Below are 27,098 nucleotides of genomic sequence, written 5' to 3' on the forward strand. Positions count from 1 at the left end.
AGGGTGTTTTACAAGGTGAAGAGCCGCAGTGCCCACATGAAGAGCCACTCGGAGCAGGAGAAGAAGGCTGCAGCTCTGAGACAGAAAGAGAAGGAGGCCGCTGCCGCTGCCGCTGCTGCCGCTGCTTCTGCAGCCTCCCCGCACCAGGCGGCCCTGCAGGAGGAGAGCAGTGCTGGGGAGAAGGGCTGAGAGCCCAGTGTGAGAGTGACTGGAGGGCTCAGCGTGAGAGTGATGGGCTGGCCCCTCTCTCCTCAGGCTCCCTGCTTCTCCCCTCCCCACCCCAGCCTGAGAACGGCCTCTAGAGGGTGTGAGAAGAGAATCACACGGACTTTTCCCTGAAAAGCAAACCAGACAGTCCAATAAATGGCTCTTTTATTTTATTTATAAAGCCCCCAGGAGCAGTGTTAAGGAGCATTCGGACCCAGTCCTCTGCATTCGTTTTGTTTGTCGAGACTTGTCCTCACACTTGCCTGGAAGGGGCTTAGGCTCAGGCTGCCCCTCTGGAGGGACGCCAGCCTGGTCGCTGCCACCGCTGCCTCTCACACCTCTGCTGCCTCTTCCTTCCTCTTTGCCGCCTCCTCTTCCTCCTCTTGGTCTCCTGGAAGCGGCCATGGGGAGCCAAGCACAAGCTCACCCCACTGCAACATCACTCCCTCTCCAGAGGGTCTCAAAGGCTGCGAAGCCCTGCCCCAACCCTGGAAACCAGGACTATGGGGGGCACCTGTGACTGCTCCCTGCACAGCAACATCCAGACTTAAACTGCTCCAGGGGCCCTGTCCTCAGAGAGGCCACCATGGTGCCTCTTGGGAGAGAACATGGACAGGTACCTTTCCTTTTGCTGCTTGCCTGCAGCCTGCTGGGAGGGAAGGGCCAGTGGCCTGACTGGACTCAGCCTGCTGGAGCAGGAACCGCAGAGGCTGCAGCCGCAGGACTGTGTGCTAGTCTGAGGGAGCTTTGGATGAGCCTGGCTCTTCTTGGTTCCCACATCTTTGCCAAATACCTTGGATCCCTGGAAGCTGCTAAGGGGGCTTAGCCTAGAGCAGGTCCTAAAGAGAGCTGGATGGGAGGGTCTCCAGCTGCCCAACCTGCTCCTCCTTGGTGCCGCTCCAGGCCTGCCTCTGTCCCCTCACCTGCAGCTGCCCCCCAGTCCCACCCCTACCAGTGCTGAAGCCTAGCCCCTAATCCTGCACGCTGGACTTTTCTGGATCCTTCCTTGGGTTGGGAAGGTCTCCAAACTAGATTGAAAAAGGAGCCTTCATTCCTTGACTTGTGTCAGTTGGGAGCTATTTATTTATTCTTAATATTTAATTTCTAACATCCTCTCAGGGACCAGGGGTCTCCTGCTTTCCAGAGGCCCAAGTGCATTTATTCCCAAACAAGGCACCTTCTCAGCACCCCGCTCCCCAAGGCCCCATGGTCTCCCACCTCGTTGCTTTGAAAGCAAGCTCCTTCTCATAGGAATGGTAGCAATAACACTGAGAGAGCGTGGAAGAGTGGAGGGTGTCCCCAAGGCCACACAGAGACTACTAGCAGGAGCAAGGGAGATCAAACATTTTTGTTTGCTGCCTCTTCTGCTGTACTTTTCAATTGCCTGAAGGGATTGGCAAGGGGCCAGAATTCTTGTTTTGTTTATCAGGTCTGAATTCTGGCTGAAAGAAATGGAATTTGGCAAAGGAGTCACTGAAATGAAAGATTTGGAAGTTTTGGGAGGCCCGCTTGCATGCAGGTCCCACAAGAGGGCTGAGTTCTTTTTCTATCTTGTTACTCAACTTTAGTTGTGTGAAAGAAGTTCTGACAAGTCCAACATACTAGGAAAGAGCCCAAAAGTGTTTTTTTTTTCTCTTTGCCCCTCCTCCAGGGATAGCCTCAAGGCATCATGTTGGTAAATGGGAGTGAGGAGGCAGTTAGTTACCTTTTTAATCCTGCACTACCAGGTATTTTTCAGCAGTCACTTATGCATTGATGTGGTTCTACAGTATTCCAACTATGAGAGTAATGAAAATATTCTCCCCCAAGACTCCTAGACAACAACAAACCCTGATCGCCAACTTCCAAGTTGATTTTTTCCCCCAGTAGAGTTCTATAATAAGTTCAGAGTCCCAAGATTGCAAAAATCTGATATATTCTCCAGCCAGAAGCAGGAGGGCAGCACATTCCGGCTCTCTATGAAATCATTTGTGTAACATGAGTGCCTTCACAGCTTTGCCGTTTATGTTTCCCAAGCTTGCTTAGGTATTTTCCCTCTCCTATTTAAACCGTATTTCATTTCAGGCCTCTATGGACATGTGGTAACAGAAACCTCTGTTCCATAGTAGGATCTTCCAGTACTTGGGAAGCTTTTGTAATAAGAACACGCTTCTCTTGTCCTGAGTTTACAGAGAGAGAGAGCAGACCAGGTGAATGTAGGTGGGGAGAGTCAAGATGGTACCTGTCCGTATTAATCCTTCAGCTGCCTCCCCGCTAGACACTGAATTTTTAGAAGGGTCCACGCTCCAGAATGGATTTGTATCTAGACTGCAATGTGAAAATGCAAATGTGCAGAGGGCAGGTGCAATTGTGGCAAGTGACCTGCCAGTAATGTAGGTATAGCCATAGAAGCTTGGCGTGGGTGTATCATTAATGGTGCTTTCTGCCCGTGAACACAGTTAGGCTCATCCTTGGTTGATCAGAGCTCTTGGCTTTTAGGATATTAACTGGCAGACACCTTCAGCTTTACGTCCTCCCCCTCTTTCTCCTCCTCCCTCTGTCATCATATCCATCTCTCCGCCTCCATCTGCACCCAGCTAAGGGCATGAAACTGACCTAGTGCCTGTGTTCCGGACCTTTTCTGAGGTCTCTTACCCACTCAAGGAGACACAGTGCCATCCCCACTGTTCTCCATGCCTTCAGCAGCCCCTCTCACAGTGAAGGTACATGCCCCCCCCTTCTGCTGCTGCACCACTTCCCGCTGTGCTAAGCGAGATCTCCCCTGGCACAGAGGTTGTGTGCTGCTTATACCTAAAGGGATCGCCTATATTTAACTGCCTCAGTGACCTAAACTCTTTCTTCTCACGTGCCAGATGTTAAGATGAAGGAGGAATGCAACACATCCACAAGCCTCAGCTGTCTAAGTGGGTTTTCACTGGGGCTTTTCTGTGTCGGTATTACCAGACTGGCGAGCCTAGCTCCTTAGGTTTACAGGAAGTATGCGTTTGGTGTTTTTTTAAATAAAGCAATCCTGTGTCCTCCTCACATTTTGCTGTGTTAACATTTGCCTCTAACCAGCAATGCAGCTGTTTTTGCCTTTTCCTCATTCGTTTCTAAGTTGAAGGCCTTGTTGAAGGGGACAGAGCACAGGAACAGCCTTGACAGTCTGTAACTATTGTACAAATATTTTAATAGCATATAAATAAGTATATTCCTTTTATTTTGAGAAAAAATGATCAGACACTGCCTTCTGTGTGTTTGCTGCCTGTGGCACCCCTTTTTTAAAAAGACTGTTACATATTAAAATAGTGTACATATATATATATAAATACTACCTTTTTTGCTGTACAGTTGTGATAGACCAGACGGAAGATTTTATTTTTTGTGTGCTTTTTATAAAAAAATATTAATACACTAAAGGAAATCTTGCTGATGTGATTGTAATGTACCTATGTAACTTATTTACTTTTGAATGTTCCTCTGTTATCTTTAAACCTTTTATTAAATAAGGTTTTGAAAATTCAGTGTGGGATGCTGTGTTCTTTAGGGAGGATTTTCACATCTGAAATTGACATAAATTGGCCTTGCTTTGTTTACAGGGGATTGCACTGGACATTTTGTTGGTGGTTTTTCTTCCCCTTGCTGTGTACCATCTAATCAGATCTGACTGGCACACGAGGAGAGATTTCCCCCTCCTGCACACAGTGGAGCATTTGGTGGATTCAAACCACGCACCTTCAGGATTGCAGCACGCAGCTTCCTGCTCTAGGCCACCAGAGCTCCCTTACACTAGACAGTTTTGAACCATAAGGATTGTTTTACTAGCCTATTGCCTATGACGCCAGGACAGAGAGGACAGTACACTAGTGATTGCCTTTCCACTAAGATGACGAAGTAGAAATTTATTTTTAACAAGAAAAAAAATCTAAGCTTAGTGTCTGATTAAAAACAACAACAACAACAACAAAAACAACCAACCTGTACGTGGCACATTTCTGACCTTTCCGTTTCACTGGAGTGTGGCAGAGTGTACCTTTGAGTCAGAACTGACTTGTAGCCGACCCTTGGTGGATTTTCAGAGGAAGCACATTGCATGGGAGGAGACTGCCTATCTTTCAGCTACAGAGCTGCTGTGGATAGATTCAAACTCCATGTCTTAGGAATGGCAGCACAGCTCTTTACTGCTATACCGCCAGAGCTCCAGGGTCGGGTATGTGGTTGTTAGGTGCAGTTGTGACCCCAGCCTGTGCCATCTTCATCGTTTCTGACACGTAAGCGCATTGCTGCAGTCACTGTGTCAATCCATCTCGTTACGGGTCTTCCTCTCTTTCATTGACCTTCCACTTTTCCAACCATGATGTCCTTTTCCAAGGAATAGCCTCTCCTAACATGTCCAAAGTCTGAGGGATGGAGCTTGGCCATCCTTGCCTCCCAGGAGCAGTCTGGCTGCACTTCTTCTACGACATATCTGTTCTTTTATCAGTCATGGGATAATCAATACTCTTGTACAACACCACAGCTCAAAGAGCAATTATTCTTCCGTCATCTTTATTCATTGTCCAGCTCTCAGGTGCACAGCTAGTGATTGAAAAGACTATGATCTGAATCAGGCGTACATTAGTCTTTATACTGACGTCATTGCTCCACTTGAAGAGGTTCCGGCTAGTGGACTTGCCCAATGCAATACATCCCCCGATCTTCTGACTGCTGGTACCAAGGGTGTTGGTTGATGGATCCAAGAAAGATGAAATCATTAACAGTTTCAACACTTTGTCCATCTATCATGAGGTTGTCTATTGGCCCAGTGGTAAGAACCTTTGTTTTGTTGTTATCCATGGAGGAGAGTATTTTCATATGCAGCACCCACCACCCAGTAGATCAGTCAGGATGCATTTTCATTTTCAACACTATCATCTTAAATCCACTCTCTCTTTTTTGAAGACTCGATGCCCAGCAGACAATTTTCCATTTTGTTTTAAAAATCTAAAAAAAGGTAATGCACCATCAGAGATCAGTGCTAAGAGTCCCTCGCTGACCCCATGGCAACCGCTTGATCAGCCAGCCTGGCCTTAGAAACGTGGGTTTAGCGTCGCCAGGGGCACTTAGAAACGTGGATTTCGCGTCGCCAGGGGCACGGTTGCCATGACTACGGGAGCCGAGGCGGGGCCAGCGGCAGTGGATCACGAGGCCCGCCCCCGCTCCGCACTGCGGCAGCCGCTTCTCGGTTTTGCTGCAGGGGCGCACGCTGGCTGCCTCGCTGCGCCGGAGTCGGGAGTCGGCCGCAGCCCCCGCGCCGTGCTCCGGCCGGGTCCTCGCCTCCGCCAGCATCATCTCCCCAAATTTTCTCTGCTCCTTCCGTCCTCAGTCGTCTGTCCAGGTCGTCCACGCCGCCCACGGAGGGAGGGTGTCACCGCTCCCGCGAATACACCGCTCTGCAGCTTTGAGGTAGTCTCATTCTCCGGGGGTATCAGAGTCCTCGTCTGCTAAACAGAATCTCATCGTCGGCCTGAAGAGCAGGTTTGGACCGCTGAAGCCCTATCGCGGTGACCGGAGCAGCCGCTGGCGCCCAGGTTGGGAGCCGAGGCGGTCACGCCCCACGACTGCGCTCCGGCCGCGTCGCCCTCCGCCGGTGCTCCTCGCCCTCGAGGCTGCAACGCATCCCCCTGTGTGCAGACCAGGCCCTCGGAACCGGCCCGGAGACGCAATATGGCTGCGGCCGCGTGACTGAGCATCCCCGAGGCTTCACCCTAAGAAGGTGCACACTGACTGAAGGGGGTACTTGGGGGCAGGGAGAAAGGGCGCGCGGGCAGGACTCCGCTGTCATTTATTTGTTAACTGGTTGCGGGAAGCTTGCCTCCCTCGGGCTTTGTGGGACGGGGAGTCTGGTATTTTTGAGCCCTAGAGCCGAGCGAGTCACAGTCGAATCCGCATTTGCAGAAATTGGTGCCATTTAATAAGTAGGAAAAATGGCGATGACCCTATTGGAAGACTGGTGCAGGGGGATGGATGTAAACTCCCAGAGAGCCCTGCTGGTCTGGGGGATCCCAGTGAACTGTGATGAGGCTGAAATCGAAGAGACCCTTCGGGCTGCCATGCCCCAGGTGCCCTATCGAGTTCTTGGGAGAATGTTCTGGAGGGAAGAGAATGCAAAAGCAGCCCTGTTAGAGTTCACTGGTGCTGTTGATTATGCTGCCATCCCCAGGGAGATGCCAGGCAAGGGCGGGGTCTGGAAAGTGATCTTTAAGCCCCCGACTTCTGATGCCGAATTTTTAGAGAGGCTGCACCTCTTCCTAGCAAGAGAGGGGTGGACCGTGCAGGATGTCGCCCGAGTCCTTGGGTTTCAGAACCCCGCTCCACCCCCAGGCCCAGAAATGCCAGCAGAGATGCTGAACTATATAGTGGATCATGTCATTCAGCCCCTTGTTGAGTCCATATGGTACAAGAAGCTGACGCTCTTCTCGGGGAGGGACGTCCCCGGGCCTGGGGAGGAGTCCTTCGATCACTGGTTCGGCCACGCTCATGATGTCATGGAGGACTGGCAAGTGTCTGATCTCGAAAAGAGGCGGCGTTTGATGGAGAGTCTTCGAGGCCCCGCAGCTGATGTCATTCGCATCCTCAAGACCAACAACCCAGCCATAACCTCCGCCGAGTGCCTCAAGGCTCTGGAGCAGGTGTTTGGGAGCGTCGAGAGCTCCAGGGATGCCCAGGTTCGGTTCCTGAACACTTACCAGAACCCGGGAGAGAAGCTGTCCACTTATGTCCTTCGTCTGGAGCCTCTGCTGCAGAAGGTGGTGGAGAAGGGGGCCATAGATAAAGATAACGTCAACCAGGCCCGCCTGGAGCAGGTCATCGCGGGGGCCAACCACAGCGGGGCCATCCGGAGGCAGCTGTGGATGAACGGGGCCGCCGACGGCACGGCCCCCAACCTCTTCCAGTTGCTCGTGCAGATCCGCGAGGAGGAGGCCAAGGCGGAGGAGGAGGAGGCCGAGGCGGCCCTGCTGCAGCTCGGGCTGGAGGGGCACTTCTGAGCCCAGGAGGCGAGGGCGAGGCTTTCGTGCGAGCCTAGATCCCAGCTGCTTTCCTTGTCCCTCTGCTGTGTCCTATAGGTCTGTTATGAATAGTAAGACTTAGCCGTGTTCTGTGCTTTGCGGGGAGAAGTCAAGCCTGCGTATTCTGTGTAATAGTCCTCCAGCCGCGCTAGCGAGCGCCCAGAGCAGCTGCGCTATAGCGCCCCCGCCGGCCGCAGTGCCCGGGGAAGGCTTGGACACACGTGCCCAGTGTAAACTGTTCCTGTGCCCTTCTCGTCCGTCCGTCGTGCAAAACAAGTGAACCTGTGATACTTCCCGCTGAGGGAATTAGAGGAGAAATTTGCATGTTCCGAGGATGTATAGTAGTGCGGGGCATGGTTCGAAGGACATTCTCAGTAAAAATGTGAAAACGCGTGGATAGCTGTTGTGTTTGCACTGTTCCTGGTTCCAGTTAATGGAAAGAAATGTGAATCTCTTAGGCACTGTTAGGGCATTCAGCTTTAAAATGTAAATTTCCTGTTTCTCAACTTTAAAGTCTTGGGTCCATTTAATTGAAAAGTATTCTGAGACTACAATGTGGTGTATTAGAAAAAAATCTAGTAATTCTAGTGCTGTGCAAATCTTGAGTTTTTCACTATACAAAATACAGCCAGAAATCGCATGGGGAGGTTGATGGGAATGTTACTGTAATCCATGTCCCCATTTCAGATTTTTGCCATGAAATAGTGGTCTCCTTGTTCTTGGTAGTTTTGAGTGTTCTGAATTTGAAGTAACCCAATAGATGTATACTAATAAAAATATTTTAAAATTCTATTGTCTTCCAGTTTCTTCCCTTGTATAAAAATGTTTCATGTAATTATGCTCCATATTCTTTTTCTTTGGGATTTTTTTCCCCTCTTGTCCATGAAAAAGGCCAACCTCATTTATCTTTAAGCTTTGTATCATAAGGATTTAAATTGCAATTTAATATGATCATTTCTTCTGGGCAAATAATGGAAAGTAAAACATATAACAGTAATTTGTTACAAATGGTGGAACATTCCATAGGAGGTTGAGAGGTCATTGGATAATGATTTTTAACCCCTTTTTTACACTTTCAGTACGTTTGTGTTTACTGAATAGGGCACTTGTGCAAAATGTGTACCAATTTTACAGCAGCCATTTCATATCATGAGCTTAAACAGGGCTTAATGTTTGCAGAGATACGGTAGCTGAAGATGGCCTTTTGGGGAGTGGGGGTGGGGATCCTTTGTAAATTTCTGTGAATATATGAAGTTGAGACTTGAGTTTTGTTTCCCAGTTAGCAAGATTTTTGAAATCATACCAGTCACATAACAAACTATGAAATTTATGTATGAAACTCAGCCCAAGGTGGTTGGTGTCTGTGTGCCTTTTATGAGAACTCGGCGCCTGGCCCACCTAGCACCAACGACTGGACAACTCAAGTCCACATAAACAAGATGGGGCAAACCAGTGGAATTGTAGGGGGCATGCAACATTGCTTAATGCAAGAGTTTACTGCTGACGCACACAGGTAACCTTGATGGCAGGGTTATGCTCCAGAACCAGCAATGGGCTATGTATCCTTCACAAACTGCTGCTGAGAATCTTCCCAGGCTGCCTGCCTGCCTGACCAGCACAGGCCTAACCAGCTGGAGAGCCAAGCCCTGGTACTGAGATACTCTAACCTGTCTTAATTTTTAAATTAGGACATGTATCAAATAGACCATAATGCTTTCTGTAACTTTGGAGAGAACAATAGTTAACAGTCCATTATGCTTTATTTCCACATATACAGAAATACTTTAAGGCATACTCCATAATCATCCATTCATTGAGAAATGCACATACATGCAAATATTCTACCACATTTTTCTGTATGCTCATTTCTTGTATCACTTTGTCATTCCTTCCTGCCTCTGTAAACTGTACCTTCCCCCTCCAACGGTGTGCATTCATTCCTTCCACCTTTCCCATCCTACACACGGACTCTCACTTCCCCCCAGCATCCCATCCGAGACTCCCTCTTCTCCCACCACAGGTGTCACACACCACCTATCACACGCCATCACAGGTATTCAACCCCGCTATACACTTCCAGCCAGCCACCATGTATCACATTCCTATTCTACACATGAATGTTCTTAGAAAGAAATACGGGTTCTTAATTTTTCCTCACCTGTGTTGTAAGAAGCCTTCCATAGCTACATAGGAGACGTGTCTACAGACCTTTTTATAGTTGCAGTTGACAGCATCCTAGGAGGGAGGATCAGTATCTAGGATTCTGGCTTTCATTATTCCAGGAAGTCTGAGTTATAAACCTCCAACTTACTGGACAACTCTTCCTTGTTCCCCCATTTTGCCCTTTAATGTTAGGCTCTGTCTCACATACTTTGGACATGTTGCAAGGAGGGACCAGTCCTTGGAGAGGGATATCATGCTTGGAAGTGGGGAGGGCCAGCGCAGGAGAGGATCACATAGGATGAGATGGGTTGACTCAGTGACTGGAGAAATGGGATTAGGTCTGTCGGAGACGATGAGGTTGGCTCAGGAGAGAACAGGGTTCAGAGCTAATGTACATTGGGTCTCTATGAGTCGCAGGCAACTTGATGGCACATAACAAATAGCTTTCACTTTAAAATGTGAATGAAGGAACGCTGATGACATAGAGCATGGTGGAGTGCAAATTGTCAGCCGCTCCACTGGGGAGAAAGATGGCCATCTCGTAAACACAGCCTTGCAGACCCAGTGGAGGCTGTGAGGGGTTAGAGCCAACTGAACAGCATTGGTAATTGAAATGACGGAGCCAACAAATTCACCACAGTCACCGTCACTTGCTGCACATACAGTTTCTAAGTCAGTGCAAGGGCGTTGAGCCTTTTCTTGCACTAAAAGCTAAATAATCATAGGCTCTTGATTCAGTTTACCTACAAAGTGAACTTAATGACACACTTTGGGAACAGATCTTGTTCGAATCACAGACATCTTTTGCCTACATATGTATGTGTGTATGTATGTGTGTGTGTAGTGTGTCAGAACCAAATGAGACAGTTTCAGGACAGTGCAGGCTTCAGAGCTGCTGTACATAGGGTTGCTATGAGTCACGGGCAACTCAACAGCACATATATACTTGGTATAATATATAGGAAACCGTATGAACGCGGAAAAAGGATGAAAGTTACACAAGTGTCCTGGACTTTTGTTCACTGGGTCGCTATGAGTCGCCAACGACTCAAAAGCACTTAACAACAACAACATAATATAGAGAATATATATACACATATATTTGGTATAATGTCTAGAGAATACACACATATATATATACACATTGGTATAAAAATAGAGAATATTTGTCTTTAAAGACTGAGAAAATGCTTCTGCTTTCTAAGGGAAGACAGGAAGAAGAAATGTATAATCATAACCGAAGATCTCTGGATAAGCAGCAGACTCTACACCCATGATTTTATGATAAAAATTAAGACTTTAGAAGATACCAGGGAGCATATGCTAGCAAAATGTGTAAATGCTACTAACATTGCTTGGTTCCCCCTATTGTCTATCAAAAGGGTTGGTTAAGACCAGGTTTTCCTCAATTTGAGGGCCTAAGGAGCTGCACTCGCAACTCAAAGGCACCTGATTTGAATGCACCAGCTGCTTTGCAGGAGAAAGATGGGCAGTCTACTCCCCTAAGATGTGCTGGAGAGTCAGTTATGAGTCTCTTCTGACTCCATGTGCATCCTGGAGGTTAGGAGAGGAGTAGCAATGGTCAAGGGCAGTAGTAACTTTCCGTTCCTGGAAGGCCCTTCCCAGGGAACCTCATGATTTGAAATGGTGCCCACTGGGTACATGTTCTTTGGGAGCACTTCAAAATGGAAGAGGACATTGATTATTACATGGTAGTGAATTAATGGGTTAAAAACTCCAAAGAAATTAAGCTATCTTTCATATATACACACAAACAGTGTAGCTACCTGACGGTTCAATATCTTTAGAATGACACTTGTTCTACATTAGCTAAAATTAGTGATCATGTGGGTTGGAAAAAAACACAGTCTTTTTTTTCTATAAAATAATACCATTTATTACTATTTTTAAAACAAGTCTCAAAATAACATTCAGAAACTCAACATTTCTAAATAATTTAACACACAATAAGTTTAGTCATAAAGTCATGCTATAAAATTCCTGTGTATAAAAGAGTATTACCAAAGTATTGACAGATGTTAAAATGTTCAGTTTGGTGTTGGTTCTAAAAGCCAAAAGAGATTCTGGAATGATGCCTGTGATCATGACCAACACCTGAAGGACGCAGTGGCTAATTATAGTCCCTCCGGCTGCCAACTCAAGTTTCTTTTTGTTTCTCCCTCTAGGCAAGAGCACATCAGAGGCAGGGGCCCTGCTGATCAGAGCAGCACTGAGCTACCCGCCCACATAACACGAGCCCATATCCAGATTTTAAAAAATCTAGACATGTGGAAGATAACTCAAAAGCTGCTGTTCTGAGTAGACTTAGAGGATGGCACCATGTAGGTGAACAGGGAACACCAGCCTTTTGGGAATACTTTCCACCAACATCCAGTTCATAATTTTAAAGTGCAAATCTACTTAGAAAGTTTATTCACTCTCATCTCCTTGTTATATTTGCTAGATCATAATTTGATTGGCTGGTTACTCTCTAACCTGCCCAATATTTGAAACTAATTAAAATCCAGTTTTGCCTTCTCCAAATGTAAAGTGAAAAGTTTTACTCAATTTATCGTAGATCAGAATAAGGTAAGAATAAGTCTGTTTCTCCTTTTGCTGTCACTGATTTATAAAAAGACAAGAATAGATATAAGATCTCTAAAAGCTCATTGATTTTAAATATAACTCTTCATTTTTCTATTGCACCTATTATGGTTTCATTTAAAAAAAGCAAAAAACTCCTCCAAAACAATAAGACACATGCTAGAGTGAAGATAAGGAGTAGGTCAACTTAGCTGTGTCAGAAGCACCAACCTTGCTACACTTGACCTTTTCTTATGTAAATTCCATTACTTATAAACACATTAAGCAGCCCAAATAAAGAAAAGGTGTGCCAAAAGAAGAACTATCTGGTACAAGACAATTAGCGGGTTCGCCATTTTCTGCCTTTAAGTCTACTATTTGCTATTAATTCTACCAATGATCAGTGATTTTGATGTCTAAATTTCTTTTAAGCGAATGACTAAATCCAACCTATCTGGGCCCTGCATTTCCCAAAACTGTCCTAAGGACAACTGAAGTGGAAGATTGTGGGTCACAGAGATAACTACCTTCAGTTTACCTTTCACCAATTATCACCACTAAGACTAAATCAACAGACAAGATTAATGTCTCCATTCTGCTTCAGACCACTGGAAAAAAGGTATCAGATGAAGCAACTATTCAAGTGAAAATTCCTCTTTCCACAGAGAAACTTTGTTTTATAATGCCTCTATTTATGGAATCAGTCACTGACCAGGTATTGATTATTCTTCTGATCGCACCCAAAACTGATGTCTACAGTGGTTACTTCCATAGATGACTTACCAAACTTTACACTGAAAATGACTGTGTACTTAATGGCTGCAGCAGCCTGCAGAGTCCTGTGCATTACTGGACAATAACGATTCTTTTTCCAAAACACATTCAAAATGTTCAAATTTAGAGACAGAAGAAAATCTCCCATAACACTGAATTCTGCTAATGTTAAGAGAGGAAGGTCAATGATCACTGCCCTAAAATAAACAAAAATGCTAAGAAAGGAAAGATGAGAACTGCTGGGGGTGGGGGGATAGCTCAGCTTTCCAACCCTGAGTTTTGAGGAAAATGAACATTATATAAAAAGGAAACACCGGTGATCATTTCCTTTCATCCATCATTATTAAATCTATCATCTTCTCGCAGACACTGTAACTCAGGTGGCAGATGCTACAGAGTGAAAAGGAAGGGACTGTGGATAAAAGCAATGTTAATGTAAAAAGTCTAAAGCATTTCTCAACCACAGGTGAATTTACTCAACTCCTCAGTGACAGACAGAAACTTCTCAAGATATTTTTAGTTGTCAAACTGGGAAAGATGTACTACTGGCATCTACAGGATAGGGACCAGGGATGCTACTAAACATCACACAGAACAAAGGGCAGCTATCCACAACAACAACAACAAAATGTCAATAATGCCAAGGCTGAGAAACCCTGGTTTAAGGTAACAAACTTTTATTAACAGCACAAAATCCTTTCAAGATTTAGCAGGTAAAGTGGCCAAAGAAGTTTGAGGGCACAGAAAAGGTGGTTTTCTTAATACCTGAAAATTTAAATTTCCTAAGAAAAATTAAAATGCTGAATTGATTCCAGAGTTCTAGCCATTACTTACCAGAAGATATTTAAATGAGCAATTAAAACAGCGTAATTTTTTAAACCAGGAGCTCAGAAAGAAAATACTCCTAGTCAGTCAAATATCTAGGAGGCATAAATTAAGATATTTAAATATCATCAGTAAAGAATTTAATAATAGCAGTGATTTAAGAGAATAACCTGAACTTTTAAATATACTGTCTTTTCCACTTTCTAATGACATGGATTATAGTATGATTCCATGAAAAAGATGAATAGAAGGCATTATAAAATTGGTGAGTGGGAAGGAATAATAGTTTTTTCATTAAACAGACATATATTTGTATTTCTTATATTTCTGAGAACTACCACCAGTGTCTCTTCAGGAAAAAGAAGGGCAATCCTTTCTCCTGTAGGTTAGCTGACGGCCAATTTCAACTTGATGGCATTAAGAGAGAGACAGACCAGTGATTAAAAACATTAAAAAAAACAAGGAGAAAATGACTTCCTACACTATTGAATTCAGAAAAACCAAACACCAAAACTGTAAGCCATGCTACATATAAATTGAACATGAAATCCCCCATTCTTTTCTCATAATCACTTCCAGGATAAATCCCAGAAAATGCACCCATAGAGAGTATTATGGCTTCAAGCGTGGCTACTGGATGAAGTGCAAACTACCCAGGAAGATCATCATCTTCCTTATCAGCCTACAGTCCTTAGACACCAAGGGAAGGAAGGTGTCCAGAAGAAATGCCCAAAATGAATGTATCAGTCCATCAGAAGAAAGTAAAGAATGTTAAGAAGAGTGAAAAACTAAGAGGGTGTTAGACTAATTCTTTCTCTTTAGAGTTGATTGTCAAAGCAGTGGTCCCTTTTGATCAGAATGACTCAGAAATCAAGTATTTCCTACTTGACTTTAGGCACAATCTGGCACCTTGGCTTGCTTTCTGTAGTCTATGAGTGCACCAGCCATGGCCTGCTATGGACTTCATCTGGTTACTGCCTCCAATGCCGTACGTTTTCCAAAAAGAGATAGACCACAGAAACTTTCTTCTTACTTGATACATTCTAAGCTTTGCCTCTATCACTTTGCAGTTTTACAGTTAATTACCTACGTGCTTCACATAAAAGGCAATCCTCAAAATCATTGCATTCGCCTTGTTATCTGAATACCTCTTCTCTCCACACAATCACTTACATAATACATTTAAAAGAGCTGCTTAAACTTAGACCTTCTGAAAAAATATATTTTAAAATGCTAAGTTTCAATTATTGAAAGATACCAAGTCCAGTTCTTAAATTTTATACCCTTATAACCATAACATTAATTTCCCCCAATAAGAAGGTTCACCAAAGTCATTAGGGAAAGTTTTGACATACATATCTAGGCAACATTTAACCTACAGATTCAAATATAGTTACTCCTTCAACATAAGGAATTAGAGACCAAAAAATGTGCCAAAGGCCAGGGCCTCATGAGTAAGAGGACCAAATTACTAGTAAAAGGAATGATAATGGCAGTCATTTTAACCACTGACCTGGATCACCAAATGACTGACTGAGCACAGTGGCTAGAATAGCCACACATTTAAACACAGCCTCAATTCCAGTTGATAATCCACGTATTTTTGGAGAAACAAAAAAATAAATATTACATGGGCTATTAAGCCTCCAAGATACTAATGTTTCTACTTTCACCATAACTTTTCTAGCTGGATTTTGGATTCTTGGGTCTAGGGCTGCTGCTGTTACCTGCTTCCTATTACCATGTTGTCTTCTGATTCAAAGGCATTTGTGCTTCTGAGTCATAAAGAGATGGACCTTCAACAAAAATGGCCTACCAAGGCAAACATTAAGTACATCTTTTAAAATGTTTGGTCTAAAAACAGAATAAATGACCCAATCATTCTTTTGTTGTTAAAATGGTCTACAAAAGTTTAAAAAGATAGGACCACCCAGTATATAAATGGAACTGAAGACAGAAATTGAAAAGGTGTAGTTTCTAAAAAAGAAGGCTTGAATAGATAAAGTTGGTGTAATTTTGAGAGAGAGAGAGAGACACAATGTTCGAATACAGAGAGACAAAGTGTAAATAGGTTAAGAGGAAAACGAAGTGGGAAAGGTTTGTTTTCTTAAGAATTTTTTGACCCACATAAAATCTTTAAAACAGACAACTATACAAAACTTATCTATTGTTCTTATGACATTTAAATAAATTAACATGAAGTAGAAAAATGGAGTTTTAGTTTTCTTCTTCTTCATCCTCTTTAATTACAGGAGTACCTAAAATGAAAACAAAATTATTTCTGATCATTCATTCTAACTTAAAATATTTTTCTGAACTGGTAGGTGCTCTGCATGCCACGATTATGTGCCATAATTTATTTATTTCACTAAGTAATTAATCTCTTTAATTTCAAAGTCTATGGAATGCCATGTAGGGGAATTCTCAAGCAGATTAATATCAATATTTATAAAAAGATCTAAATGTCTAAGATGTCAGACAGAAAAAGAAAGTATCTTATTTAAAAACTTTGCATACTCAACACAAATACTAATTGTCAACAATAAAATAAACATTAGAGATGACATTTTTTATGCATTTTCCCAATTATTTAACACAGAGGATAATATTTTTTTTTTATTTTAAAGAAAGGAAAGACTGCAGAGAAAACAAAATACCTTGGCAGATTTAAATTGTAACTGGGGCAAGGACCACTCATTTTTGACCTCTAGCATTTTAAAGGCTATCATAATTTGACTGTAGCTATCTAGACTCAATACCACAGACATTCATTCACCTTCTACTTTTCCTTAACTCTTAATTATCTCCCTAAACTCATCATGCATACTCTTGCATTTGAATTCTAGGTTAACTAAGTTCTTCCATTTTGGAACACCCACCCCACTTGTCCTGCCATCCACACCTTATCCTCATTTAAGACTCAAATTCAATTCCTTTTCCTCTGTGCTACCTTCCTAGAGGTAAATTTATATTCTTTAATGGCAGTGAGCATAGCTTTCACTGTACCTCACAACATCAGTATTCTTCAACTGACATACACTTTTGCAAGGGAGAAGGAATTTTTTATTGATCCGAAGTGCATAAATTTTAAGTGTACACATTAATAAATATTTACAAGTGATCAGAGCTAGTAACTAGTGGCCAGACTAAGGAAGAGAACGCAGCGCCCCAGGAACCACCTCCTCAGGTGCTCTACTGCCACTACTCTTCCCTCAAAAAGTGTATTCTAGCTTCATTCACATCTGCTTCCACTTAGAAACATCACTGAGAAGACAGAATATGTGAGAGGATACAGAAAGTGCAAGAGGAAGAGGAGGACTCTCCACAAACTAGAAAGAATGGGCATAAGAGAGAGAGGAGAAAAAAAAGAAAAGGGGAAAAAAAGAGAGAGGGAGGTCTCTGGATCCTGGAACAGGAGAAATTCTGGCTGCCTTCTTGATACCACCACTGGGAAGAGGTAAAGCCCAGAGAGGAATGACTGTTTTACCTAAAGAGACAACCCAAAAGGCATCAGGAATCTAACTATCAAAAATGCATTTCTATAACCTAAGAGTAGCATGAAAACAGCATGCAATCATTAGTCCTCAAGGGGCTTTAGGAATAGGACCAATCAGTACTTCACAGGTGACTCTGGAGCCTCTCTGATGATTTGCCTCTAGAATGACTGAATGACACCAGGGGATCTTGAGAATAACAGAGCAAATTCCTTAACAGTCCAACCAAATGAAATTTGGGGGAGTGAGTGTTAGATTGATTCATACTGAAATAACTCTTGAATACTTGTGTTTGTGGACTGATAGTAAATTTACTAAATAATTATAACAATGTTTGCCAAATACTTATTTTGTGCTAAGTACTATGCTTTATGCTTAACATGGTACTTTTAATAATGGTACTACTATCTATTACCCCTTGGGAGTTCTGGTGGCAAAGTCCGTAGATAGCTGCACTCCTAACCCAAAAAGCGTGACAGTCTGAATCCATCTGGAACTGCATGAAAGAGAGACACACAATCTCTCCCCATGCAATTTAAAACCTCTGGAATCCTGCTCGGAGTAGGAGTCAGCAAAGAGTTGGTTCTGACTCAACAGCAGTGAGTTGAGTTGATTATCATCCCAAGTTTTTAGGGTATAAAAGGTGTAGAGAGGTTAATTATCTAGCACAAGGTCACAAATGCCATTAAATGGTAAGCTAGGACATGAACCTAGTCAGTGAGGAATGTCCCATGGGCATTGCCACTGATCTTAGGAACTGACAAACTAAAATTAAGAGAGACTTGGAGAAAACAAGAAAGTTAAGTTTTGCTGTGAAAAAACAAATGCTTATCATTTATGTCTAGATATTGTACAAAATAGTATCTTTGTGCTTTAGGATAAGCCTGGCTTTCTTACAAACTTTGGTTTAGGAATGATTTTGTGTCCAGTTTTTGGTCGACTTTTTCCTCTCACCTTGACCCAAACCAGCACTATTAAATTTAATGGGGGTGAATGTGGTTTTGGAAATTAGAGACCACCCAACATTTTGTTTAGTTGTATTTCTTTTCATTATTCCATCCCACAAATTCAGTTTTTTCTTGTGGAAAATATCTCTAAGCTGGTTCCAAGTTAATGTTCAGTTACTCACCATCCAGCTTTTTCAGTCTGGGGACTCTCTTGGTTGCCTCATCAATCCAGTTGCCCTCAGCAGAATGTTTCTCTTCTAAGGGGTTACCTACAAACACCAGGTCTTCCAAGCAAGGCAGTTCTGCCAGCTTCCCAAATTCAGCTACAAATAAAAAGACAAATTCTTATAAAAATGGCAACTTTGGCTGCTGTAATTTTAAGGACTATATTATTCCACTATCACTACATCTCAGTTTGCGGTTATTCAGAACAGTTGTTGTTGTTAGGTGCTGTCAAACTCACCACCACTCACCGTGACCATAGACATGAACAACACATCTGAACCCTGCCTCTTCTGTGCCATCCTCATCATCACTTAGAGATATACTTGAGCCCACTGATACAGTCACCGTGTCAACCCATCTATTTCCCTGACTCTTCTAAGCATGATATCCTAACAACATGCCCAAAATATGTGACATGAAGCTTTACCATCCTTGCCTCCAAGGAGCACCAGGTTGCACTTTCAAAAATCCCATGACGTGTTTGTATAAGCAGCATCAGCAGCTATTATTTTTGTTGCTTTTGATGTGAATATATTTAGCACACAATTTTTGCCAATTAAACCTTTTACAGAGGTATATAATCTATTGATAGCAATTCCAGTAATCTGCGCAAACCCTACCCTTAATCAACGCAATTTTCCCATCACCATTAGCTTCCCATTTCCTCTCCCTCCTGGCTTGGTAATCATTAATATACTCTGGTCTCTATATTTTGGTTTGGTCTCTTTGATATAAGTAAGGACATATAATGTTGTCCTGTTATGATTGATTTATTTTATTCAGCATAATGTGTTAGATCTATCCATATTCTAGCATATATCGTTTTATTTCTCCTGCTAGTACTTCTTTTTTTTTTCTGCTAGTACTTCTAAGTATATAAAACACTTGAAAGCAGAGAGGATAAAAAAGAAAGACTTGGAAACCAAAGTGTTACTCATGAGATAAAAAGTGCAAACACTGAAGGACATTATGCTGAATGAAATATCTCAGTCACAAAAGGACAAATAATGCATAGGGCCACTGTTGTAAAAGGAGAATGACACTGGCGTTGAGGGAAGGCAGAGAATGAGGGGAGGAATGATGTATACTGCATTGAAACAGATGAGGGAGAGAACTGTTTAAAAGAGATATATGATGGGTATTACTGTCATGACAGAAGTTCAGAATGAAGACTGCACAGTGGAGTGAGCTTGGGGGGAGGGACTGCATAACAATGAAAGAGTTTTTCTTTTACTTTTCAAGGAGAAGAATGCGTTGGGGGGAGGGGGTGGGCAGGGAGAAAAATGCAACAATGAATGACTGGAAACCCTAAGTCTCTGTAAACTTTCATTAAAATAAAAAAAAAAAAAGAAAAGATGCGACTTAAAAGAAGAAAAAAAAATATAATGTACCACCTACACCACAGCTTGTAAGTTGCGAACAGTTCTAAAAATCCATATATATTTGCAACTGAAAAGTTACAGAAATGCTGGTAATATGAAAAGCCGTGAAATCTCCTAATAAATCTCATTAAAATATAGTTTAAACATACAAAAAGTTCACATATTTCTACTGATACTTTGTCAAAAATATTTATTTGATATCATGCAGAACAAAGTATAAACAAAGTACTTCTAAGAGGACCTTACCAAAAAAAATCTTGTTTTGATATAATTAAAGTAATAAGATTTTTAAAAAGTACAAACAACCTAAATGCTCATCTTCCATACTTCAGGCATGTTATCAGGATGGATCAGAACTGAGAGAAGGACATCATGTGTGAAAAAGGAGGGTCAGTATAAGAGAAGGAGACCCTTTACAAGGCGAAATGACACAATGACTATAACAATGGACATAAGCACAGCCAAGCCTGTGAGGATGGGACAATTTCATTCTGTTGCACATACAGGGTTGCTGGGAGTCAGAGCCAGCTGACAGCACAGAAGAACTACTCACGGTAGCCAAAAGGTGGAAACCACCTAAATGTATATTAACAGAAGGCAGCACAGCAAATGTGGTGCCTATGTACGGGGGAATACTAACCTGCCATCTTGGAATTTTTTTAAATTTATTCATTTTAATGAAAGTTTACAGAGACTTAGGGTTTCGATTCATTCATTGTTGCACTTTTCTCCATGCCCACCCCCTCCCCACAATTCACTCTTCTCCTTGAAAAGTAAAAGAAAAACTCTTTCATTGTTATGCAATCCCTCCCCCGCAAGTCCACTCCACTGTGCAGCCATCATTCTGGACTCCTGTCATGACAAAAATACCCAACCACATATCCCTTTTAAACAGTTCTCTCTCTCCCTCATCTATTTTAATACAGTATACATAATTTATCCTATCTTTCTCAGTCTCCTGCAACCCTGATGTCAGTCTTGTTTTACAACAGTGGCTCTATGCAGTATTTGTCCTTTTGTGACTGAGATATTTCACTCAGCATAATGTTCTCCAGGGTCACCCATTTTAAATATTTCATGAGTTCCTTGTTTTTCAAAGCTGCATAGTGTTTCACTGGGGGAATATACCAGAGCTTCTCTATCCATTTGTTTGTTGATGGGCACTTAGGTTGTTTCCAGCTCTTTGCTATTGCAAACAAAGCCATGATAAACATGGGTGCATATATCTGCTTCGGTTATAGTTTCTTCCTTTTTTATTTTTCTTTTTAATGAACATTTACAGAGATTTTGGATAGGTTATGGTTTCTTTAGGGTAAATTCCCAGTAGTGGAACTGCTGGGTCAAATGGTGTTTCTGTTTACAACTTTTTGAGAAAGCGCCGTACAGCCTTCCATAGTGGTTGCACCATTTTACACTCCCACCAACACATCCTGGAATTCTTAAAACAGTGTATTCAAATCTCTGCAAATTATCACACAGTTTTATAATGCATTGGTTGGCTGCCTTCCGTAGCTGTGAATTCCTTGAGGGCAGTGAGTGTGTCATACTCAACTATGTATCTCAAGAACCTGAGACAGTACAGGGCACATAGCAGGGCTTCCACAGCTGCTGAATGAATGAAGTACAATAGAAAAAGCAAAGCAAAGCAGCTCTGCCTTGAGAATATGCCCTTTATATAAAAGGAATTAATAGTATTGGGTTCAGAACAGGGGTCTGCTGCTCTCAAGGACCTCCGTGTACTTGCTGATCCTCTTCTCCAAGATCTTCTCGGCCTGTTTTTGCAGCCTCCTGATCCGCTGCTTCTTCTGATAATGGCTCTTGGCCTTCTTTTTCCTCTCTTCCTCCAGGGTGGTTGTTACTTCCAGCCCACCTCGTGAGCTAGGGCGTCCAGGCAAACTTACAAGTGGGCTTGAGCTGCACAACCTTGCGGGCCGCAGGGACTACAATCGGCTTTATCTTGTCATAGTGAGGTGGAGTCCCATCAGACACCCTGTGGTGGTGCAGGGCAGCCTGCCACGCTTGGTCTTGTGTGGCAGCACGCCTCACACTGTCCACCAAAAGATGTGGCTGCAGCCAGAGGTGGTAGGAACATAAGGATTGACTGGTGTTCATGCGCTTGTGGAGGAAGGCTGGGTACCTCAGTTTCTTTCTGTAGAAGTTACAGGAAATGTTGATGCCCTCACAGTACACAACCACCACCTTCCTTTCCAGCAGCACCTGCTTAGCCACAATGGCCGCCAGGCCACCCAGGAGATGACCTCAGCCAGCTAGCACCAGGACCTGCGAGTCCACCATCTTCAGCAGCTGCCTTAGAAAGCAGAATATGCTCTTGTAAGAACTGTGTGTTGTGTTATTCCTTGCCATCAAGTAGGAACCAACTCCTAGATGACCCTCTAGCAAGTTGTCAGAGGCTGTAAATTGCACAGAAAGAGACTGACAGTCTTTCTCCTGCAAAGCAGTTGGTGGGTTCTAACTGCCTGACTTTGGATGGCAGTGCAACTAGGCCACCAAAGTTCACCTATATGGGATCAAATTGATAATAGCAACTTGAAAAATTAGATCAGAACCTTAGGGAGCAATACATTTATGTCAGTATGGGAGGGAAATTAATAAGGAGTAAGAATGATTATACAACCCAAAGAATGTAATCAGTCACTAAATAATCAACAGTGTACATGCAGACATTGTCGAACTGTTGTATTTTTTGGTTTATATATGCTCAACAAGAAGTAATACTGACACCCCTCCTCCAGAAAAAGTAAAGTTGTATCAAATAACTTGTCACATTTAATAGCAAGGATTATTAAATTTAAATTGGCTCTTTTCAGCCTTTGGCTGAAAATTTTGCCATTTTTTCCACAGTTTGTAATAGGGCCAACGCCTAGGTCATTTTCTTCCTTCTAAGTAAATTTATAGAGCTCTGGAGGCCTGCCTAGTCCTTAGGAGTTGCACTGATAACCCAGAGGCCGAGGTTCAAATCCACTACTAGCTCCACAAAAGAAAAAATGAAAAAAATCCCCCCTTGTCAGATTTACAGCCGCAGAAACCTGCAAGAGGGTCAATTCTCTGTGAGTCCTGACTCAACAGCAATGAGCAGGAATTTTTTATACTATTTAAATATGTGTTATGCATTTAGCAGAAATGCAATAACTCCTATAGTTATTTCTCTCCATGTTTACCAAAAACTGTTCCTATTCTGAATCCCTTTTCTTATTGGACTATTTTCCATAAGCAGGAGGTAGGAGGCTAGCTAAGAACCAGCTCAACTTACCCCAATCTTTTACTTGGTTATTAGACATGTAGAGAATCTTCAATTTCTTCATTACCTGGATTCCTTTCAACTTCTCAATAAAATTATAAGAGATCCACAGTTCTTCTAATGTGTCCCCTACTACTTCCTGAAAAAGAAAACAGATTTATATGCTTATTTTGGAGCTTTTCCTCTGACTCCTTTCAGACATATACCTTTATAGACAATGGCCTTCCTAAGAACTGAGACCCATCAGTGAACTGGAGAGGTGAAGGCTGTGTGGGAGTATTTCTCATTGAGGAAGCCAAGCAGAACACTCTCTTCCATTCGTCAAGAAGAACTGGACATTTCCAAGATTATTTCATTAACAAGAACGAAAAAAAAGGTTGAGCTAAAAAAAATCTTAGCTATTGGCGAGCTCTGGTGGCCTAGTGGCAGGAAACTGCACTGCAATCCCAGAGGTGCGCAGTTCAAATCCACCAGATGCTCTGCTGAAGAAGGAGGAACAATTGCCTCCTGTACCAGTCAGATCCAATTTGACGGTACACACATAAAAAGAATAAATAAATAAATAAATAAATAAATAAATAAATAAATAAATAAATAAATAAATAAATAAAAAGTCTTAGTTATTCCAGAACAAAACAAAAAAAAAAACAACAAACGTTTTGCATGAACAAAACCAATTTTGTTATGAATTGCAGTCAATAAAACACAAATATATATATAAGATTATTTCATTACACTAAAACTCACAAAGCATAATACTTTGAGAACAGATACTGAAATTATCAAAGGAGTAAATAATATTTTATTACTTTTACTTAATAGCATACTGTTTTCAAGTTACTTTCTTACATTAATAGAAAATAGGCAAATATAATTAGAAAATAGGCAAAGTCAGCTTTTTATTTCTATTATAGAGAGAAAAAGGATATTTTACAAAGATCAAACTGCTACTGTGTAGCTTTAAAATGAAATATTTTTTCCTTCAACATTATGGAAATTTCCAAACATATAAAAAGTCTAAAGAATTTAATAATAAACACTCATTATGCAGGTTCTACCGTTAACATTTTACCCTGTTTGTCCTATCACCTATCAATCTCACCCACTTGCATCATGCTAGATAGAGAAAAGAGTGAAGTTGTCAGCGATTTCCTTTTACGTGGGTTCACAATACACACCCATGGTAGCGGCAGTCAGGAAATCAAGAGGGGCACACTTTTCCAGTCTCTTGAATAGTCCCACTGCTGTACTGCGGGGAGAGAGATGGTGGTGGGCACCGGGGATGTAGAGTTCAATACAATCTCTGGGAGCCGAGAGTCTCAAGAGAGAACGAGAGGCAAGCAAAGAACACCAGTGTGCAGCCTCACTCTGGAATAAACAGGATTTCAAAGCACTTCTTACAAAGCACTTATCCTTTGGTTCTTCAATCGGCTCAATCTGGTGTTGTTTTTCTTCATTTCTCTTGTCTGCTTGTCTGCTGTTTATATACAGAAGCTGGTAGCTAGAATGGCTTATAAAAATGACTATAAACTTTTATTAAAAGAAGACAGACAAGATTAGGCATGTGCAGCATAACTTCAACCTCCTAAAAGAGCTTCCATTCTGTTATTCATTTGTTGTTGTGTTGTTAGGTCTAATGGAGCATGACTCACAGCAATCCCATGAACAACAGATCTGAACCTTGTCCTATCCTGTGTTATCATTATCAGTTGATAGACTTGAGCCCGTTGCTGCAGTCACCATGTCAACTCATCTGGCCGAGGATCTTCCTCTCACTAACCCTCTACTTTTCCAAGCATGATGTCCGTCTCCAAGGAACAGCCTCTCCTAGGAATATGCCCAAAGTATGTGAGATGAAGCTTTGCCATCTTTGTCTCCAAGGAGTACTCTGATTGTCCTTTTCCCAAGATGTATCTGTTCTTATGGCATTCCATGAAATATTGAGTACTCTTCTCCAATACCACAGCTCAATGGCATCGATTCTTCATCTGTAATCCTTATTCATTGTCCAGTTATCAGATGCATAGCAAGTGACTAAAAAGATCATGGCTTGAATCAGGTACACCTTACTCTACAAGCTGACATAACTGTTGTTGTTGTTGTTAATTGCTTTTGAGTCGAGCACAACTCACAATGACCCTATGTACAAAAGGCCTGAAGCCCCTCTACAACTATCAACATTTATCAAAGTTCATACGGTTTCTGGAGGCATGTTATTTAGAAAGTGGATGCCAATCCTTACTCCTCAGTAATTTGGAGCAGTCCTGAAAACAGATTGGCACAAAGCACTATGTCTCCTAACTGCTGGTACCAAGAGTGTTGTGGATCCGAATAAGATAAAATTGTTGACAATTCCAATCCTTTATCCATTTGTCATGATGCTGCTGACTGGTCCAGTAGTAAAATTTTTGTTATTGATGTTGAGATGTAATCCATATTGAAGGCCGTATTCTTTGATTTGCAGCAAGCGCTTCATGTCCTCCTCATTTTCAGCAAACAAGGTTACATTATCTGCATAATGCAGATTGTTGATGCCACATTCTTCTTCAGAGTCCAGTTTCTCGAAAGATTTGCTCAGCACACAGACTGAACAGGTATGTAGAAAGGGTACAACCCCGACACACACCTTTTTAAATTTGAACCTTCAGTGTTACTCATTCCTTTGATATGGATTACACGGCAGTGGGTGCAAGCATATCAGAGATTATGAGGATGGCACTGGATAGGTTAGGACTCAGGTCTGTTGTTCATAGGGTTGCTATAAATAGTACTTGACTTGATGGCACTTAACAACAACAAACAAGGAATATGGCGAAAGGATCCATTCCTGACACACACCTTTCTTGATTCTGAACCCCCGCAGTGTTCTCTTGCTCTGTTTGTACAACAGCTTTCTGTTCTGGGTATAGGTTATGTATGAGCACTCTGTACAGTAACTCTGAACCCTGCCCTATCCTGAGACAGTCTCACTGATTCCGACACACCTACTCTCAGTACCCCAGTTATAGTGTCAGTTCATCTCATCTTGGGTCTTCCTCTCCCATGTTGTCCCTCCTCTCTTCCAAGCATGATGTCCCTCTCCAAGGACTGGTCCCTCTTGGCAAACATGCTCAAAGTATGTGAGATGGAGCTTCAAGATCGTTTCCTCCAAGGAGAAACTTGCTTTCACCCTCTCCAAGACACTTAGATCAATAGATGTTGCTGTTGTTAGGTGCCATCAAGCTGAGTACGACTCATAGCAACCCTGTGAACTACAGATCTGAACTGTTGTCATCTGTGACACAGGGTAATCTTCTGTGCAACATAATCAAACGCCGTGCTTCGTCCTCATGGTCACTGTCATGTTTAAGTCCATCACTACAGCTCTTGTGCTGATCCATCTCCTCTGCCCTTGCTGGCTCTCTGGTTCCCCAAACATGATGTCCTTCATCAGAGACTTATCCCTCCAGTTACGTTCTAACCAAATGAGTTAGATAATATTCTACTGTGATACACAAGGTTTTCATTAACTAATTTTCTTTTTATAATTTTATTACTTTTATGTGTGTATTGCCCAATCGGATCTGACTGGTACAGAAGGAGATTGTCCCTCCTTCTCCAACAGAACATCTGGTGGATTCGAACCACATACCTCTGGGATTGTAGTGCAGCTTCCTGCCACTAGGCTACCAGAGTTCCCCATTAACTAATTTTCTAAAGCAGATTCCCAGGCCTTTCTTCCTAGCTTGTCTGCAAGCTCAGCTAAAGCCTGCCTGCCTGTCTGTCAGGTAACCCTGCCAGTACAGTCGTATAGCTTCCAGCATTACAATAACATGCAAATTGAGTGGGTTTAAACCACAGTTGAGCAAACAGAGAGTTCTTTGCCTTAGCAACATGAATTTAAAGTTCCAAAAGCAAAGCTTCTGGAAATATCTGTGACGCTCTGATCATTTACTTGCGTCAATTTTGTCTTCATTTCGCTTTTAGCTATTGGGATGCAGGTGTTTATGCTGGCCACATTTCAGAGCATTTTGAATACCCAATTTTTTCCTTGAGAATATGAGGTAATTGCAAATTCTTCTGAGCATACTGTTAAGCACTGTCCACTCAAGTCTAAATCATAAAAAAACTGATGACAAAGAAAACAAAACCTTGCCCCAGTCCTGCTCCGTCCTCACAATCTCGGGTGTACCTACTTCCCATTGTCCCAGCCACAATGCCATCAACTGCTG

General features: G+C 42.4%; 2 protein-coding genes and 1 pseudogene across 2 annotated transcripts in view; 1 reads left to right on the top strand and 2 right to left on the bottom strand.

Annotated features, from left to right (window-relative positions):
• The first annotated feature begins 6,152 nt into the window (after positions 1–6,152).
• Positions 6,153–7,214, top strand: PNMA1 (paraneoplastic Ma antigen 1). Its single transcript, XM_006884694.1, has one exon. The coding sequence runs from the start codon at positions 6,153–6,155 to the stop codon at positions 7,212–7,214; it is 1,062 nt and encodes a 353-aa protein (XP_006884756.1).
• Positions 7,215–15,644: 8,430 nt separating this feature from the next.
• DNAL1 (dynein, axonemal, light chain 1) overlaps positions 15,645–27,098 on the bottom strand; it is a 45,392-nt gene continuing 33,938 nt past the window's right edge. Inside the window, exons 6-8 of the mRNA XM_006884695.1 lie at positions 22,900–23,026; positions 18,204–18,344; positions 15,645–15,838 (exon numbers count right to left, since the gene is read on the bottom strand). Of these exons, the coding sequence (XP_006884757.1) occupies positions 15,798–15,838; positions 18,204–18,344; positions 22,900–23,026 (309 nt within the window). The 3' untranslated portion in view covers positions 15,645–15,797. The remainder of the gene's footprint in view (positions 15,839–18,203; positions 18,345–22,899; positions 23,027–27,098) is intronic.
• LOC102857229 lies at positions 21,329–21,923 on the bottom strand (annotated as a pseudogene).

Source organism: Elephantulus edwardii, unplaced genomic scaffold (assembly GCF_000299155.1).
Source record: "Elephantulus edwardii isolate Elephantulus edwardi_28Jun2011 unplaced genomic scaffold, EleEdw1.0 scaffold00037, whole genome shotgun sequence".
Taxonomy (NCBI): Eukaryota; Metazoa; Chordata; class Mammalia; order Macroscelidea; family Macroscelididae; genus Elephantulus; species Elephantulus edwardii.